Source organism: Podarcis vaucheri (assembly GCF_965113315.1).
Source record: "Podarcis vaucheri genome assembly, chromosome: 6".
NCBI lineage: Eukaryota > Metazoa > Chordata > Lepidosauria > Squamata > Lacertidae > Podarcis > Podarcis vaucheri.
Window position 1 is genome coordinate 55,887,854 of NC_138764.1, and position 18,855 is coordinate 55,906,708.

Below are 18,855 nucleotides of genomic sequence, written 5' to 3' on the forward strand. Positions count from 1 at the left end.
CTTACTATAATGTATCTATCTTGTTACTAACGGAACATGGATGCATTTTTGCTGCTGGTCAGCCCTCATTAATATTTAGAGGTGACAGGTTGACATTTGCAGGCAAAACTTTCACTGACCTTCATGTTGTGCACTAAGGCTGTTGCCATTAATGGCTTTTCAGTTTGAGAACTTACAAAGTGATGGGGGACGTGAAGAATGCTTGTAAAGTTAGAAGTGTGGCGCTCGTGAGCCGGGGAGTTGAGACTAGACGATTTATGTGTGAGGGAACCTGAGCAGACTGAGGTGGCGACTTTCTTGTTGCATTAGTGAATTTCTGGGCATCACCTGGATCTATGGCCACTTGAGGAATTCTAGGGCAAGAAGCTAAATAGGTCTTTGACTGTTTGCTCAGGTGACTTTTTCCACTGTAGAACTTTGAGAGAAAGAGGCAACTCCAATCGACCCTTCAGAAGCAAAAATTCATCAGTTTCTATTGACAGTAGAAGAGCCTTTCCATTTTCTTTTTCTCATGTTTCTGCTTCATGCACACTGATGTGTGAGGCTGACATGCATCGTATAGTTTGGCTATGCTGTGACACATTTGAGGGCAGAAAAAGGGGAGATCTGTCTCATGTTGGTCTGAAAATTGAGTGCTGCATTAATCCCAGCACTTCCAAGCTAGAATATTTCATCCTGATGCTGTCACTTGCAAATGTGAACCACAGCCACCCCTCTGGCTGTTTGGATGCTACCAAGATGACTCAAAAAAGTAATTAAGTCTATTGTGGGGACACAGGAGCAAAAAGTAAGTGTTCTTTGTAGAAAGCATTTAGGTGACTTTGCAGAGCTTTGAAGCTCAATTACTGCAATTCAGAAGAGCACAAAACTGACTTTTTATCACATTTTCAGCAAGCTATTAAGTCCTGTACTAAGCTTGGAAATAATTTGAAATATGTTGTGTGGTGGCAGTTGTAACATACAACCTAGAGTGGTGGCGATCTGCCACAGGCACATTTTAGATTTTCTCCATTTGTATGAGGGCTAGAAACCTGCTTTTAAAGCAACTAAAATCAGATTATCAAGACTCTGAATTCAGGGCCTAATTCTCAATTTGGCAAATGCTTAATGTATACAGCAATGGATACCATGTGTTCTGCTCCAGTGGTGTAGAGTCCAGGAAGGCTTGGGTGTTTTAGGTGCCTGCAATTTGTTCTCTCCCTTTGAGTCCTCTGGGGGGTCATCTGATGACGCTCAGAATGGCACCCACTCTGAGAGGCCTTGAGAAGATCCTCTGTTGGTAAACCAGGAAAGGGATCTTCAGAGCTGGCAAAGGGGGGCACTTTTTGCTCTCTTTATTATTTGTTTGGTGATAGATCTGCTTTGTTCTCTGAGGAGTTGATGTCCTGCTCCAGGTCAGAGCTTGGCACAACATCATGCACTTACTAGTAAGCATTCCCTCTCTTCTGCAGTAGATTCATTCTTTTTTCTTTGTTTTCTTAAAAGCTGCATCTAATATTTCTATGTATCAGTTGGTTATACTAGGCAAAGTATCCCTTTCTCACTGGCTATTTTCCATTACCATCCAAAGACTTGTCCTGGGGTAAGACGATGCAACCTGTAAATTGAAGAATTATTATTGCATTAAGGAATAGCAGCGCATTTGAGTAGCACATGCTTTTTGCATTGTTAGGCTTTCTGGGTTTCTATAGACATCTATAGGTCTGAATACATGAATGGCCATAGTTTTTGTTCTCTTACTTTATACTTTATAGTGCATCTAAATGGTATAAGACAGGGACAGCCAACTCCCAATAGACTGCGATCTAATTGGGGGTTCAGGTCAAAATTGTTAAGCTTATTTTTTTTTTTTTGGAAGGAGAAAGCCCCATTTTTAGGGGTTCAGGTCAAAGTTGTAGGGCTTTATTTAGGGGAGAGGAAAGCCCCTTTTCTTTGGGATGCAGGACAAGAATGTTGAGCTTTTTTTAGGGGAGCCAAAGTTGTTGAGCTTCTTTGGGGGGGAGCCAGTAATCTACCACAGACATCCAGTGATTTACCGGTAGATCATGATCTACCTGTTGGACGTGCCTGGTATAAGGGATGTATGACTTTCCTCTAAAGTGTGAGGAAGAGATCGTGTCACTCTGCTTTCATGTTTACTTTCACATACTTTATAAGCAATATGGCAGATTTCCTGAAGCATCTTTACTGCAGCACATTGGTGCTTTAAATATATAAGTAAATAAAAATAGAACATGGTGTAAATTCATTCAGAAATTATCTTTAGACCACAAAGCAGCAGACCTCAGTGTTGTCCCCTTCCTTCTACTACCTCCACAACCTCCTCTCCTTCCACCACCCATGCGGAAAGGCCTTTACTGAAGCAGTGGTGACAAAGCTTTCTGTATATTTTCAGAACATGACAGCATATGAGGTTCTATTAATGCCTCCTGACTGGGTCTATAAATATCAAGATTTAATGTTCCCCATATCTTTTCCAAAGGAGGAGACTCTTTAAAAAGCCAGCTCGGTATCAATGAATCCAGCATGTAGGAAATGGCCCTATTTTCTTGGGCTTCTGACTTTCTGAACCCAGAAGCAGATGGACATTAACCGCCTCTGATTAGTTGGGAGAGTTGTACATTAATTTTTTATACACTAGGACCACCTGAGTGACTGAATTCAATTACAGGCTCCCTCCTTTTCTCGTTGCCCCCCCTTCCCCCCTATGTTATTAATGTGGCTCCTCCATAGCAGAAACCGAGGGACCTGTTGAAATGAGAAACCCTTATTTCTTAGCGTGACCCACTGGATAATTAGGGTTAAATTGATATGCTATCACATTGGTGACACATTTTATCTGCCTCTGTTTGTACAAGAGGATACAATGGTGGAGGAAGGACCAATTTGTGCCCTTCTCTCGCTAACCAGACTGAGATAAAAGGTGTCACTAGGACGATAACGTCCTCGCCTTGCGCTCCTTTATTGTTGCTCAATTTGCTAGTTTTTTCTAAATCCTGTTCTTTCATTCTTTCAATACCCTTGGCCATATTTTAGCTCCATGCCATTGCATAATGATGCCCTGCTAAATGTGTGTGCGCTATCTGCAACTCTGGCTGACAGCCCTGCCTGATAACCAAATTCCTGTCCATCCATCACTAGCTGCCTCTCCTCAACTTAAGGAAAGCGATAACCAATGCATGGCTGTTTATCACCGCCAAGCTGGGCTCTTCTTTCCTGGTTGAAAGAAAGGAGAGTTGGCTTCAAAGGAAGAAAGAGGGCTGCATGATTTTGTCTCCATCTGCGTATCATTCTCCTCTGCAGCCCGTCAGACTGCCCTGTGTATTTTAGAAGCCTTCCCTCACATTATGCTGGGCTAGAATTTGACACAAATCTCTCTAGTTTTTAAATTTAATTTTCTCAGTCTTATGGCTCTGGGAGGAAAATTAAAATGTGCAGGAGTAAAATATAAGAAGAGTGAATAGGATGTTCAGTGGTCAGGGGTGTGTGTTTCTCTTACATGGCTAGCAGAATGTATAAAATTCAGATTCTTTAGACACATACTGTATTTAGGTTGCAGCTGAACTTTTTTTCCTACTGCAGAACATAATGTAGGAATTTGGAATACACAGTGGCAAATGAAGCCTGTCCTTTAAGCCATCCAGGCCTCAAGAGAGCAGCTCTTCCTACCAATGAAAGTCATGCTGGAGATCATGAAGAGCAGCTAGTCTATTTGTTTTTGGGTTGAATATATCTGTGCAATAATACAATATTACAAGCAGTTAAAACAAGAATACTGCCTCTGATCCTGGAGGTGGTATATACAGTAACTCTCAGGACAGCTTGTCACCAATAATAATAATAACCTTACTGAAGTAGCTTCTTTAAATTGTGAAGTTGTACTTACACAGGCAGTCTGGATTCACATGTGTGAATTTAGAAGGCAATAGTTTGTTAGCTCATACTTTTTAGTATTTTTATTTGAGAAGGAAAAGTAACAAAATTGTGTGTACGTCAAGATAAGGATAACTTGGACCCTTACAGAACTTCAGTTTGGAAGCAGTTTGCCCTAGAACTCTTATGTTTATGTTGAAGTATAGCATGTGTGTATGGGAAGATGTTATTGAGGTCTAGATTCGGACAGTAGGTGAAAGTCTTGTTTCTAGATCCACTGAATTGTGCTCCCTTAGAGGCAACACTACGAACACCAGGGAACCAGCACTGTACTTCATTGCCCTGTCCAACCCCTTCTTTCTTTGTAGGAGTTTACAACAAAGTGCTGGGTACAAAGTGCATGCCTAATTTGCATATCCAATTGCTTGGATTGCAGTAATTACCATGTGTAAATGGATCTATTAATCACTTATTTAATTAATTTTGGGTCTTTCCTGTGTTCGCCTAATTCATACCCCATCCAGCATTCAGGGCATCTCTAAAAATCTTTAGCAAAGCATTAATAAGCATTATGACCTGTTAACTACCCCATATCAATCAAATTGATTGGGAACAAATGAATCTACATTCCAAGATAATGGACACAATGCCTATTCTTTGCCCCTCCAGTAGCAGAAGGGGGGGGGGTTGTGGGGCTTAGGACATGCCTGCTGTCTGGGGAACACAATTTCTTACTATGGAAGAGATTGTCGAGCTATGATATAGTCCTGAGTTCCCTAGCTAATTTTGCCAATGTATTGATAACTCTCTTGCTGATAACTTTCTGATGACTGTTGTTACAGCAGAATAGAAATGTGAGGATGGTTTGTGATCTCCTAGGTATGTATTGGCTGTTTACCACATGTTCTGTGTGCCTAGTTCTGGTAATCTTGGCATCTTTGGGTCCAGCTGCAAACACCGGCATAATTTATGGGTGCATAGTTTGGCAAAGACAATGCCTTGTTGTGCCATCCATCTATTACAACTTGAGTTCATAAGAACATTAAATATTTGTTAAAATATTTGTATACCGCTATTCATAAAAAAGTCAAAGCCGGTTTATAACAGCCATACATATATATAGTAAAACCATGTAAACATTTAAAATTGGATACCATCAACTAATTATACAGAAACATAAGAACTCCAATAGACCAGATCAAAGGCCCATCTGGGCAAGCATTCTGTTCTCACAGTGGCCAGCCAGGTGCCTATGGGAAGCCCCCAAGTGCTCTCCTTACATGGGATTTCCCAGCAACTGACATTCAGAAACATAAGCCACCTACAGTGGATATAGAACATAGCCATTACGACTAGTAGCCTTTGTTAGCCTTATCCTCCATGGTTTTATCTACTCTTTTAAAGCTGTACAAGTTAGTGGTCATCACTACATCTTATGGGAGCAAATTCCATAGTTTAACTATGTGTATAGATATACTTCCTTTTGTCTCTTGTTCACAGTATGGCTGGGAGTTCTAGTAGTATAAGAGAAGGGCAAAAGCCTCTTACTATCCACTTTCTTCACACTATGCATAATTTTAAACACCTCTATCATGTTCCCACTCTCTTGCCTTATCTGTAAGCTTAAAAAAATCTCAAATGTTGCCTCCTTTCGTTTTAGGGAAATTGCTCCAGTCCCTTGACCACCTTGAAGACTAACTATGGCTTACTTTCTGACAAAAACTGTGATGTGAAGCTATGGTTTGTTGTTGGCTTATGAATCATGGCTTGTTTTAACTATGGGTTTGGGCAGAGTGCCAAACCAAAAGCTTAACCATGGCTTGTTTGTCCACCCCAGACATTTCTGAATTAGAGAGCCATGAGGCAAGAATGGCTGGAAAAACATACCAAGCTTGCGGGGAGCAAACTATGGGTTGTTTGTTTATTTGTGAAATAATTTATGGTTTGTTTAAAGCAAACCATGGCTTAGTGTTACGTGTGAATACAGCCACAGTTTACTGTTGTTGAGTGCATGAACATAGGTGGGGACAACCAAAGAAAGGCATGTGCCTAAAGTCATATGCCCACGGGCTCACCAGAACATACTGAGCTACTTTGCTAATCTTCTTATGGAACTAACCACTAGTTGAAGATGATTGGTTTTATCTAACCAGGCTTACACACCTTTTAAAAATGATTGCTATGTTCATGGGTTGCATGTGAAATTTGGGCGACATATTGCCAACTTCTAAGTCCTCAATGAAAATGTCTAGCATCTTGGATGTATAATGCCTGTTGTCTAGCCATCCCAAGCTTGGGTTTGCGTTGGGCTCCTGTGTTTGAATGGCCTCTGTCAAATGTGTGGGACCATTCTGAAATGCAGGCTAGAGCATTTTATTCTATCCTCTTTCTCAAAACCAGAAGTGTTTAATAAAGTTTATTTTGTGATGTCAGGCTCCTCCAATGGAATCTAACCTGTTCTCTCTCCTCTCTTACAGGTTACCTGGACAATGCCAATACTTAGGGCTTCCAGTTGCTGATTACTTCAAACAGTGGATTAATCTCAAAAAGGTACTTTCATTGCAAATCTCCCTTTCCCCACCACCCCTTGGCTGCCTCTTCATTTCCCCTTCTCCCTTCCTTGGCTCCTTCAAGGAGGTATTTAATAAGCACGGCTGTTTTGCATTGAAATGAGGAGTTATTTTCTCAGAGGCCGGGTGAAGCGAAGTTCCTATTGTATCTCCCCTAATAGAGTCTTACTGTACTTGATGGAATATGGTCTGCAGCTGAGGAGAATCCCATTGTGGCCACCCTAACATAGCACCTCTATGCATAATAACTCAGCATCTCTCTGGGAAAGGCTGGGTCAGCTGGAGCATATCCAAGTCTGCTCCACCCCCCACCCGGGCTCCTAAGTCTCTCTCCCTCTCACCTCCCCCTGCCCGCCAGTGAATATTAGCCAGCTGTTTCTCAGTGCTAAAGGTCTAGAAAGTGCACAGAAAAATAACCTGCTTAAGACTTTCTGCTTTGTACAAACCTTTAAAACAATAACTCCCCTGATCCAAATTACGTGACCCAAACTGCTTAGCAGTATGACCACCGGAGCTTTAAGCACAGATACCTCTCTCGTTTGTTCAAACCTAATGGATTAACTACTCAGGCATTTTGTATTTCTCTAGAGACCCCCCCTCCCCCGGCATACAAGAGAATTGCATACATGGAAAAGGCCGTCCCCCCAACCCCCGTGTTGATAAGGAGACAGTTAGGTAGTGGATACAGGCAATTGGTGCAAAAAAGTCAAACCCAGTGTTGTGCAAGGAAATGTTACAATGCTTTAAGCAGTTCCTGTATTCTGTTAATGAATGGCATGAGTGGTGCCACTGAATTCAACAGCTTTGTATTTTCAAACCATATGTAGGAGCTTGCTTTATGAAATGCTCGCGTAATTTGGCTCTTCCTATTTTGTTTTGCCTATTTTTAAAAAAATAAATAAAGTGAAAGCAAGAGTGGCATTCTGAATGGTAATAGTTTTTTAAAAAATTAAAAAGCATTTTCTGTTCTGTCAAATCAGGGTAGGGCCTGAATGTAACAAGGGGGAGGCTGGCAGCATGTTCCTCACTGAGCTTGACAAGGGTTTCCTGCTGTCAGAGTAAATCTCTTGCCTTATTGCTGGGCTTTTGCAAATGCAATCTGAAAGCACATTGGGGCGTTGTGCAGTTCAGTGACCATTAATGATCGCCATTTGAAGTTCACTAAACTTCTGGTGAATGGATAGCAGTGATATAACCAGCAGGTTGATGGACATACAAAAAAGTCAAATCACTCTGCGTGGTGATGTTTGATATTAGCTGGCTGAAACCCTTAGCTGTGTTGCACCTCCTGCCCTTGGGACAATACATTATGTCTTTTTTGCTATCATTTTGGGCTATCGGGTTCAGACTGTTAGAAGCCTGCTTTCTTTATTATGTATAATCCATTTTGACATGCAGGCAGAGGGAAATTTTATGTCTCTTTCAGGGAATAGCTTCATGGTGCTGATGTTTGATCAGAATTCATGATGCTTCAGTATGGCAGGAATGGGAGCAGCATGAAACCCCAGGACAGAGGATCAGTAGAGCAGTAGAGATCAGGGCTCATGTAGATAAAACAGACAAGATCGGGGTTAACATCACTTAGAAAACCACTCACTCTCTTGTCAAGTGTGGTGACCCATACGTGGCTTTGTCAGAAGGAAATAGAAGCTCACTTGTTCTGCAAAATGTGGAAAGAGCAGAAATGGTCTAAGTGCTCAGCCCCCATGTTTTCCAAACTGCCTAGAGACAGGAGTGTTTCAGCCTCAAGCTTGAAAAATCTCCAACCCTAGGCAAAAAAAAATTCACAGCACTTTAGAAATAACAGGTGGTATTCAGCTATGTTTTATTTAGAGTAGACCCATTGAAATTAAATAACTTGATGAACTTGGTCAAACTTGGTTAACTACTGCCCCATGTTAGGTCCTTGATACTGATCGGTTGCTGGCAGGATTTTCAGATGGTTTTAATGTATTTTTCTTGCTTCAACTGATCAAACAAATAAACAAAGGACCAAAACTTGTATTATAATTGGATGAGGGGGTACAGGTGGTAAAGGCAGAGTCTGAGGAGGGGTGGAAGTCAGAGATTGGTCCTCTGACCTCAGCTGTCTTCAGGTGTGCAATAGAAGCTGGTGTTTGCTGATACAACCTATCCATAGTAAGATAGTTCTTTTTACATGGCTCATAGTTGGGGAGTCGAGTTGCTAATTTACAGGTCAGAAGTAAAATGGGGTAGGAGTCATCTGGGTTTGCTGGTTCATCAGATAAGAATAAATGGCAAAAATCTTCCCTTATACATTTGACAGGAGGTTGGAATACTAAAGATGGGGGAGCAGGTAAGAGATATACTTTAGAGCTGGTGCTGGAAAGTTGAGTGTCAAATGGAGAAGTTTCATATATCTCTTTCACACAGATGAATTGTCTTTTTGATGTGCTAGCAAATTTGGTTAAAAAAGCCAACTGGACTGTAAGCAGAACACCAGTAGCAAGATACCCTTTTGTACAGGAGGTCTGAGAGGAAAAGATGGTAGCAAGCCTCTGTGGGTTGTGTCTAAGAATGGGGGAAGTGGGGGAGCTTCAGAGAGAGTGGCTGAAAAATTCAAAGGAGGAGAAAACGTGTGTTCTGTATAGCCAATCATAGATGATAACACAGATAATGCACAGAGAAGACAGAGAGCTTGTTGTGAGCCAATTTCTTGCTTGTTCAACAAACCATGGTTAAGATAAGCTATGGCTTATCATTACATCTTAATGAGGATAGGATGGAATAAGTGGTGAGTACTCAGTGATAGGTTCTGCCTTAGTAAGCTTAGTCATAACCCTGGAACTAGACACACTTAGCTGCATTTGTAACAGACACATAGCTTGATTCTGTTGTGCATGAGGATACCATGTTAGAGACTAGTGTGGGTAGTTAGGTCAGCACAGTCTTTTTTATCTATATCCCAGGCTACAGGCATGTGTGCATAGTAAACAGCAGAAGAAGTCTTACTACATGGGTTGGAAAGGAGACACGGTACCTTTTTTAAAGGACACTAGACTGTGTATCTGCAAAGAAGCAAAGCAAAAATGCCCAAGCTGTTCCCCTCATCTAATCGGAGCACATTGTGTTGGTGAGCTCCTTTCAGTTGAAGCCAGACCACCTGCATCTTCTCTCTTCATTGTTTTCTATTGTCCAAGTTGGAACCGGCAGGAAGCTGATTCATGCCTTGTAGCCTTGAGTGTCCTGCTGATGACAACTGCTGTTGCAGGCAGAAGATCTGTCCAGCTTCCCACCATTAGCTGACAAGTACTTCCAGTAAGCCATCTTGGATGTGTAAGCTAGGAAAGCCACTCCGGTTGGAATTGGAAGGCATTCTTAGACTTCGTTGCAAGTTCAGAAACAGGTTGAATGTAAAAGGTCCGTCCCCCCGCCCTGTATAGTTTAACAATAGCCTTATACATAGATGCAAGGGCTGGATAAATGCAAGACCTTAGGGTGGGCAGAAATCAGCAGCAATGAGAACAAGCCCTGCTTATAGCTGGATGCGTTGTCACAAGTTTTACTTTCCCCTGCCTGCAAATGCTTCCCGTCTGCCAAACCGCATCGGCCTCTTGCTGACATTTTTAATGTCACTGAGCGATCTTGTATCCTTCATGAACTGTCAGTTTAGTTAGGACTTAGGGCAGGGAGTTTATTGTGCTCTTTGCCTTGACTAGATCTGTATTGGCGGGGGCTACCGGGGGATATGGGTTTTATTAGTATGTTCTTATATATCAGATCTCCCCTTAAACCTTCTCGATGGGCAGCCATTGAGATAGTGGTTGAGTGCTGTTGACTGGCTTCCCTTCTGCTGCTGTCAAAAGCTGTCTTTATGAGCAGCAGAGGTGCTGTGGATCAGAATTAAGGTATTTTAAGAAGGATACTGTTTCTCAGATGGTAATGTCCAAGTTTGGAAGAGCTAAGGGTGCTTGCAGGCCAGGATGGAGGAAGCAGTAGTGGGACTGACAAATGCTGGAACTGTAGAGGGTCTATGGGGAAAGGGTAGACACATATGAATAAAGCAGTGGCTTGGGGAAAGCTTACTACAGAAGAGCAATTTGGTATGCTGCAAGGCTTAAATATAACATGCATTTCAATTTGTCTTTTGGACACTGGGGGCCTGTAACCACAAAACTGCTTGCTCCCTCATAGTTACAAGGAGGAGGGAGGCCATATGTAGGTATGTACCAAAGCACCCATCTCCAAATATCTGTCTGCTAAGACTTCCGCTCAATTGGGTCAGACAGCTGCATTTTACCACTGAATCTTATGCTGTAAACTCTTTAGAACAGGGATCCATCTCTCTCACTTTGATCTGGAATATGCCATGAGCATTGATGGTACAATATAAACGATTAGTAGCAGTAGTTGCCCAACAAGAAGGTGCAGCTCCTTAGGCTGTGTAATAAAATAACTTTAAGACTTAACAAGGAGCAAAAGGGATACTCTCATGGAAACAAAGCAAAATAGCTTTTATTGTCATCCTGGGCAATCTGTGCTGTTTGGGTCTCCATTGTGGCAGAAGGCAGGAAGCAGGGGTGCAATGTTGCATGCATTGTACCTCATAAACCTTATGGGTGTATGAATAACTGTGTATATGTATATCTGTGAGCATATGGGTGCATTAGCTAATGAGGTTGCTGGGCCAGAGTCCATCTGGTATGTCACACGATGATGCAGTGTTGCCAATTTCAACTTTAGTACCAAACGCAGAACCGAATGCATTTTTATCACATGTAGACTCTAGTCCAGCAACCTCATTGATGAATTGCATTCATGCTCTGCACAATTGTGTGGTTCACTGATCTGTTAAAACCTTAGTGATATACAGCTAAGCCATTCAGATACATCCTGGTGATGTAATGATGATAATACTTCTTTTAGGTTTATGATGAGGGTGTGTCCTGTGGTGCCTTTTTGGTCAGAAATTGTTGTTCGTATTTACTTTTCTTTGGAAAAAGCCTTGATATTTTTTGATACTTATGCACTTCTAAATTATATTCCTGTGATGTGGTAACTAACAGATGTACAACAAAAGTCAATCCTTTGACCCCCTATAGTTGCAAAGAGATTTGTATTCAAGATTGGAAGGTTAAAGACCCACCACTCATTACTCAGTGATCTGAAGATCATACTGCCTTTTTTACATTTGAACATATATCTTATAATTGCCAGTCTAGTTTGGATATCTGTTCGGACATATGGGCATTTTATATTAATCCATATGTTTAAATTATATTTTATGGAGTATTCTTATTGTTAATATTAACTGACATTGTTTTCTTTCTGCTAAGTGTGTGTGTGTGTGTGTGTGTGTGTGTGTGTGTGTGTGTGTGACTTAGCACAGTGTGTAGGCTACATGGATGAATTGCACATTGGCACATTGGGGAAATTCAGGCTGACTAAAGCTCAGAATGAGCTCAGGCTTGCAAGAGAGGTTAAAAATAATAAAAAAAATGTTTCTTTGGCTATGTCCGAAGTAAGAGCAAGCAAGTGGTAGATCTTCTGTGTGAGGAACATGGAGAAATGCTATTGGGTGACAGAGAAAAGGTGGAACTACTCAACACCTACTTTGCCTCTGTCTTCACCCAAAAGGAAAGCGATGCCCAACCTGGTGATAACAGAATGATGTAATGAGGGAGCTGTAGCCCAAGATAGGAAAAGAGGTAGTAAGGGAACACCTAGCTATTTAAAATGAATTCAGATCTCCAGAGCCTAATGAGCTGTATCCAAGGATACTAAAGGAGTTTGTGGATGTAATTTCAGAGCCTTTGTCTATTATCTTTGAGAATTATTGGAGAACAGGTGAGGTCCCTACAGATTGGAGGCAGGCAAATGTTGTCCCCATCTTCAAAAAGGGGGGAAAGGAAGACCCAAGTAATTGAGAAGAGGAATAGAGGGTTATATTCAGTGCTGTCTGGGTGCAAGCAGAATGAACTTGTGTTCACATAATGGGACATGGCCTTCTCCTTCCTACAGTCCTCCACATGCTCTCAAAATCTGTTTTAGAAGGTGTGGGATCCCAAGGAGTAAATTTTGTGGGTATGTGAGGGAGAAAAAGGTGAAGTGCTGTTCCACAAGTTGAAGGCTGTTTCTGCAGCATTGGATTCCACCTCAAGACGAGCAGAAAAAAAATCATCAAGGTATGCACTATCTTACATATAAGAGGAAGGGTTAAATATCTGGACTTTCCCGTAATACCCACTCTTATCTATTACTTTTCTAAGCAGAAGTATATAAAACCGTGAGTGGAGTAGAAAGAGTAGCCAGGAAACAGACCTTTTACCCTTTCAAGTAGTTACTGCAACCAGTGAACCTCCAATGAAATTAACTAGCAGCAGGTTTAAAACAAGCACATAAACTATTTTCACATAACCCTCAGTTTATTTGTGGAACTCTCTGCTATCAGTACAGCTGGGCAATAATAATAAAACCCCTTAGACGAATTAATGGAAGATAAGAATATCAATAGCTCTTTATTAGCATGCTCAGGGCATCTATTCTAATATTTAGGATGTCTCTAAACTTTAAAACTGGTGATTGGGAGTGGATGACCAAGAATGGACTGTTGCTATATATTTCTTGAAGCATCTTTATTTGGCTTTTGTCAAGGATGGGACACAGGGCTAGGTGGATCGTTTTTCTGGTCAAACAGGATTGACATTAGGTTCACATAAATTTACTGAAGGCCCAAAGTGACCCAGATAGTGGAAATAATTAGTTTTTGCATGGCAAATTACTAAGCTAATCAACTTTTGATCTGAAGCATTTGCTTAACATTAAAACATATGCCTAATTCAGAGGCTGATCCTAAAAACGAAAGGGACTACAGGAGTAGGGTCAGAATGTTTGTTGTTGTTGCTGACAGAAATCATAACACGACGCTTGCCATGGTTATCTTATTGCCTGCTTTCTAACTAACATCACTTCCTGGACTTGAATTAGTATTTTTCATTGTGCCATTTTGTGGGTTGTTATCTTATGTAATGACTATTCCTTTAGCCCAGCAGCTTTCCGAAGTGCATGCGATCAGCTTGACAGTCATGTGATAGCTCAAATGATACTGGTAACTAGCCAATCGCAGAGAGAGAGACACTGGGTTCATTGATCTGATCAATAGGGGCAGGTGTGCTTCTTCCTCCCTCCCTCCTGGAAGGCTGCATGGGGCCAGCTTTCTACTACTTTGCCTTTAAATCTGTCACACAGCTGTCTTGAACTCTGGAAATCCTTTCACTCTCTCCCTCGCCTTGTTAACATGTGTTGCCTTTGGGGTAATCAGGGAAAAAATATTATGTCCTTTTACAATTACCGGGTTTTGGAATATTAAAATGTCTCGCTGCATCGGCAATGTTATTTTGATTGGTATTCTAACCTTTGACTAGCCCATAAAGCGAGCCGCTCTTCGAGCCAATATTGCAGGACTGAAATTTAATTCCGAAATGATTCCAGATAATAGGGAGACAGATAATATATGCATGAAGGATATTATGTTTGGACTAAATGCAGCAGGGCCAGGGCTTGGGAGTTGAATAATAGCCCAGAGTGAGTTATAATCTGTGGGACAGAAATACCTTACTGTCAGGGCCACGAGAGGAACTCTTAAATCAAAGGGAGAGAGCTAGCGGGTAGTCATTGGAGACGGAAAGGGCATCCAGGAAAGGCCTTAAAGATACTGGGTCCCCTCTATCCAGCTGCAGTGTACTCCACAAGGGATCTACTTGATTCTTAACTTGGATGTGTAAACATAAATTTATAAATCAGTGTTGGATTTATGGTGGGGAAAGGTGAGCTTTGAATGCCAAATCTCAGTGGTGATGTGCATTTCTCCCTTCAACAAAAATTGTTCAACTGCCTGTAGTAGTTTTCCAGGAATTTTGAATGAGAATTATTGGGATGAATTTGTGCTATCTCTAGACATTATTTGGGGTCCTAGTTGCCTGAGGAATGTCTCTTTCCCCAAAGCCCTTAACATTCGTTAGGTATAGGGTACTAAAAGTAACACCTGCCCACCAGGTCAGTTCAGGAAGTTCCCAGGTGTGGCTTGATGGTCACCAAGCCTCCTGGAACCCAATTTTGTATGTTTTTAACATTTTTGAAAGGTTTTCATTGGCCAAGTTAAAAGTGTTAAGGTTTTTAAAGTTAAACTTACATTTGAATTACTATCTTCTTATGGTATCCTGGTTGTTGGTTTTTCAAATGTCCTTTTACACTCTGTTATATAATTTTGGGTTTATAGTCATGATTTGTATTAAGTTATTGGTGACTATTTAAATTGTTATTTGTAAGCCACTCAAACCTCTTGGATCTATATAAATGATAATTACATAGGCCTTGGGCATATTAAGAAAATAGTTGTAGGATTATCACAACTTTTGGGGCAAACATACATGAATTCAATTCTATACCAGTTGAACAAGGCACTGGTGACAGATCTTCATACTTATGTCAGGTAGTAGTTCCTGTGGGGATATTCTCGTGTACCACAAAAGACTGTTGATTGATAGATGTCTTAGGAACAGCAAGAGAATGTGGAATTTGCAAAAGTCCCAGTTGCCTTTGCCTACTGTGTTGGATCATTGGCTAGGTTGGCTGAGTCTCTGTGCAGATTTGTAAGTGGGTGGCAGCTGTTCACTTTATATCTTTTTCATGCTGATTTTTTAAAAATAGTATTGCTAATATTTTAGTAATGTAGGGATAACTAAGATTCCAGCAACGTAGATTCCTTGCATTGTTGGTGGTGGAGGGCTGAAACTGAGAAAAAGTGGCTGGTCTAAGGCCACTTAGGAGATCCAATGAACCCCGGGGTGGGGGAGGGGGAGAGAGAGAGAGAGAGAGAGAGAGAGAGAGAGAGAGAGAGGAGTTTAGCTCCTGCTCAAACCACCCTAGAGTCATACTTGATTCTGTTATCATAAATTTGCTATTTGGATTAAGAAAGAAAAGAGTTTTCCCAATTAATCCTCATGTGGTTATTAACCCTGGGGAAAGCAAATCCCTAGTTAGGCACATTCACATATCAGACTAGCTTCCATCCAGACTATTAACCAGAAAAGCACAGCATGTTAAGCTATATATCGCCGATGCCTGGCCTGGCCTGACCCAAACCTGAAAATTTGGTCTTATGTGAGCCATGCATCAGATGTGCTAATGTATTGCATCATCCGAGGCCCCGACTTTCTGGGTACATTTCCCACAATGCTTTTTCCTACCCCCCCCAATCATTATTTATTGAAGTTCTGAAACTTTTAAAACAATGTATTTTGACAGCAAACAGTATAGTAGTTGACGCAGTGCTTTTTTCAGCCAGCTTTCCTTTACTTTGCCTGAGCATTTGTTCTGTGTGCTTACAGTCCTGCTAGTTGCCATCTGGTCTTGTCTGTGATGGTTAATGTGGTGCTTCTTAGGCTAATTGAATGTAGACCTCTTCCTGTTATACTTGCTTGAATGCTGTTGCTGCACAGTGCCACAGTGAAGGGACGTATGAGCTTAGACATCTTATATGACTATTTCTGAAAATTTATTTAGGCCTTGTGCTCTGTAGTTTGCATCTGTAAAGATGGAATTGGCTGGGATACTGTCAAACAAGTAGGCCTCTTTACAGGTAATACTATGTGATGCCTTGCCAGTAAGGTTCATATCTGAAATATATTAAGAAAGAAAGAAAAATTGAAAAGGTTATAGGTTTCAACAGAGCAAACCAAAATCCTGGGGCTCAAATTAGTGACCTAATTCAAATCAGGTTTATAAAATGAATAAATGAGTAAACAAATGAGTAAAATTAAACCATATTTCAGACCTTATATATTCAGATCTCATTAGAAGATTAGGATATATTAAGGGTCAATCATATTCTGCTAATGGGGTTGGGGAGAGAGAAAAATATCTTTGAACTTGGGGTGAGTTGGGTCTTCCTTGTCTAGGCTGCCTCATAGCAGTAAAAATGAATATACTTTTCAAATCATGTTTTGCTTCCAAATCATATCCATTTCAATGCACCATAAACTTTTCAGAGTGGCAAAGAGTATTTCATAAATTAGTTAACCTTGACCCCCACTCAAAAAAGCCATGTTAAAAGTTCATTTTAATCCGCCCAACTGGGGAAGAAGGACTGGGGACTCTTGTAATATAAAACCCTGTTGTGAAGCTGCCCATGTCCAAACTGCATCATATCGCATGCAGGGCAGCTGCTACAAGAGTTGCCTATAGATCGAGCAAGAGCTGTCTACTTGCTATGAGACACACTAGATACTAGATATTGCTTATGAACACCAACGATGTAGGGCTCAGTGCGTATAAGACAGCCGCTTTCTGAGACAAGATTGTGAGAGTCTAGGGTGCTGAAACAGACCAACATTTTTGTAAGTCTGATCTTTTATAGACCACCAACTCAAGAAGAGTCATAATGGAGCCTGTGGCAGGAAGACTACAAAAATGCTGTGGGTAAATTGCTGCTGAAAAAGTATGCAATTAAAATACCATGGTTCTGTTAGTTTTCTTTGTCTAGAAAATGGTACTTGTTGTGTCAGTAAACAACTAGACCTCTAAACTCTGGAAAAAGATGTGGACTCCCACATAAATGTTTTTGCACTATCATAAAGACCACCTGCTGGTCAAGATACCCATATGCTGAATGTATGACCCAAAATGCAAAAGGACCAGGAACTGCAGATTTGTGGTGTCTTGTGCTGATACGTTAGTGTACAGTTCCATACCTCTTGTCATTAGCTTCTCAGATGTGGAGGGATTTTGTGCAGCATCACTTTTTAAGCACAGCTGCAAAGTATAGCCTCCATGGGAATGTAAGGGCGCATACTAACTCTAAAAATGTTTTCTCTTGTACGCTTGTGTATATGGATATATAATTCTTTGGCCTGGCCCGACACCGTCATTATCTCTTAGATGCCAAGTGCCAGACCTCAGGAGACACCAGTCCAAAGTTAGATGGTATTCATGTAGATGTCAACAGTCCTAGCTTCCTACTCATGCCCTCGCCCTGCCCCAGCCCCAGAGTCTCTTATAGAACTCCTTGTTTTCCTCCTGGTTGCTTTGCTGGATTTCAGTGTATCTTGAAATCGGCTGTGAGGCTGGAATGCTTGTCGCGTACCAGTGTTGAAAGAGACAAGCTTGACCTCGCACCTGACCCTTCTTCCCCCGCAGTCAATACTAGAGCAAGACTAGAGAAGAAGGGATTAAAGGCAGGGCATGTCTTACAATAATCCTGCAACGTGGGCTGCATTCCAGGCCAGGTGAGAGTGGAGAGGCACTTGCCACATGTGCGGAAAATGATCGGATGGAATCTGGTAGACAGAAGGAAAGGGAAGACGTATTGCTGGGACTGGTATCCATTTCATATTCTTATTAGCCACTCATGTGCTATGAAGGGGTTAAAAGGCTTAGGAAAGCGATTGGAAGGTAAATCATACACAAGCTCCTGTTTCCCCCACGCTTCCACTTCCTGTGGCACACATAAAGAATTCTGGCTGTGCAAAGGTCCCATTGGTCCTTTGTAGCTTTCATTCCCTTAGGGAGCGGGAAGTGGGGCTGAAGGTTAAAATACAATGCTTTGAGATTCAGTATTTGCAGTTTCTTCCTCATGGCAATACAGAGGTGAGTAGAGTGTATAACAACAACAACAACAACAACAATTATTTTATTTATTCATTCATTCATTCATTCATTCATTCCCCGCCCATCTGGCTGGCTTTCCCCAGCCACTCTGGGAGGCTTCCAGCAAAATATTAAAATACAATAATTCATCAAATATTAAAAGCTTCCCTAAATAGGGCTTCCTTCATATGTATTCTAAAAGTCAGATAGTTGTTTATTTCCTTGACATCTGATGGGAGGGTGTTCCACAGGGTGGGCGCCACCACCGAGAAGGCCCTCTGCCTGGTTCCCTGTAACTTGGCTTCTCACAGCGAGGGAACCAGGCAGAAGGCCCCCTGCGCTGGACCTCAGTGTCCATGCAGAGCAATGGGGGTGGAGACGTTCCTTCAGGTATACTGGGCCACTTTTTTTAAAATTCCAGGCAGACTTTTTAACTGAATTCTGAATTTATCGCTTGTTTTTATTGCATTTTATTAGGTTTCCTGTATACTGCTTAGAAACATGAGTGAGTCAGAGAGGGAGAGGGACAGACTCTTAAGTGACTCAATTTACCTGTATTCCCTTCATTAATTTAATGTGGGGTCTACATGCCATCAGTGGACGGGGCTAAAAAACGTCGTGGTTTGGATTGGAGCCCAAGTGGGCAAGATACCCCTTTCTCTTTCTCTGCCCTCATGTGACCCTCATTTCTCCTATAGAGGAGAATGCAATGCCTCCTTTTACTCTTGGAACATAGTATTACCTGTTTTTAGTAAAAACCATACCAGCATAGTGTGTGTCATCGAGGGCTGTCGCAAGGCCAGGG

At 41.5% G+C, this 18,855-nt stretch overlaps 1 protein-coding gene across 6 annotated transcripts in view; it reads left to right on the top strand.

Moving 5' to 3' along the window:
• The window catches only part of ERI3 (ERI1 exoribonuclease family member 3), a 208,430-nt gene that overhangs the window by 77,670 nt on the left and 111,905 nt on the right, over window positions 1-18,855 (top strand). For all 6 annotated transcript variants that reach the window (XM_082228907.1, XM_082228908.1, XM_082228909.1 and 3 more), the window contains one exon: window positions 6,351-6,423. In XM_082228907.1, the coding sequence (XP_082085033.1) occupies window positions 6,351-6,423 (73 nt within the window). The remainder of the gene's footprint in view (window positions 1-6,350; window positions 6,424-18,855) is intronic.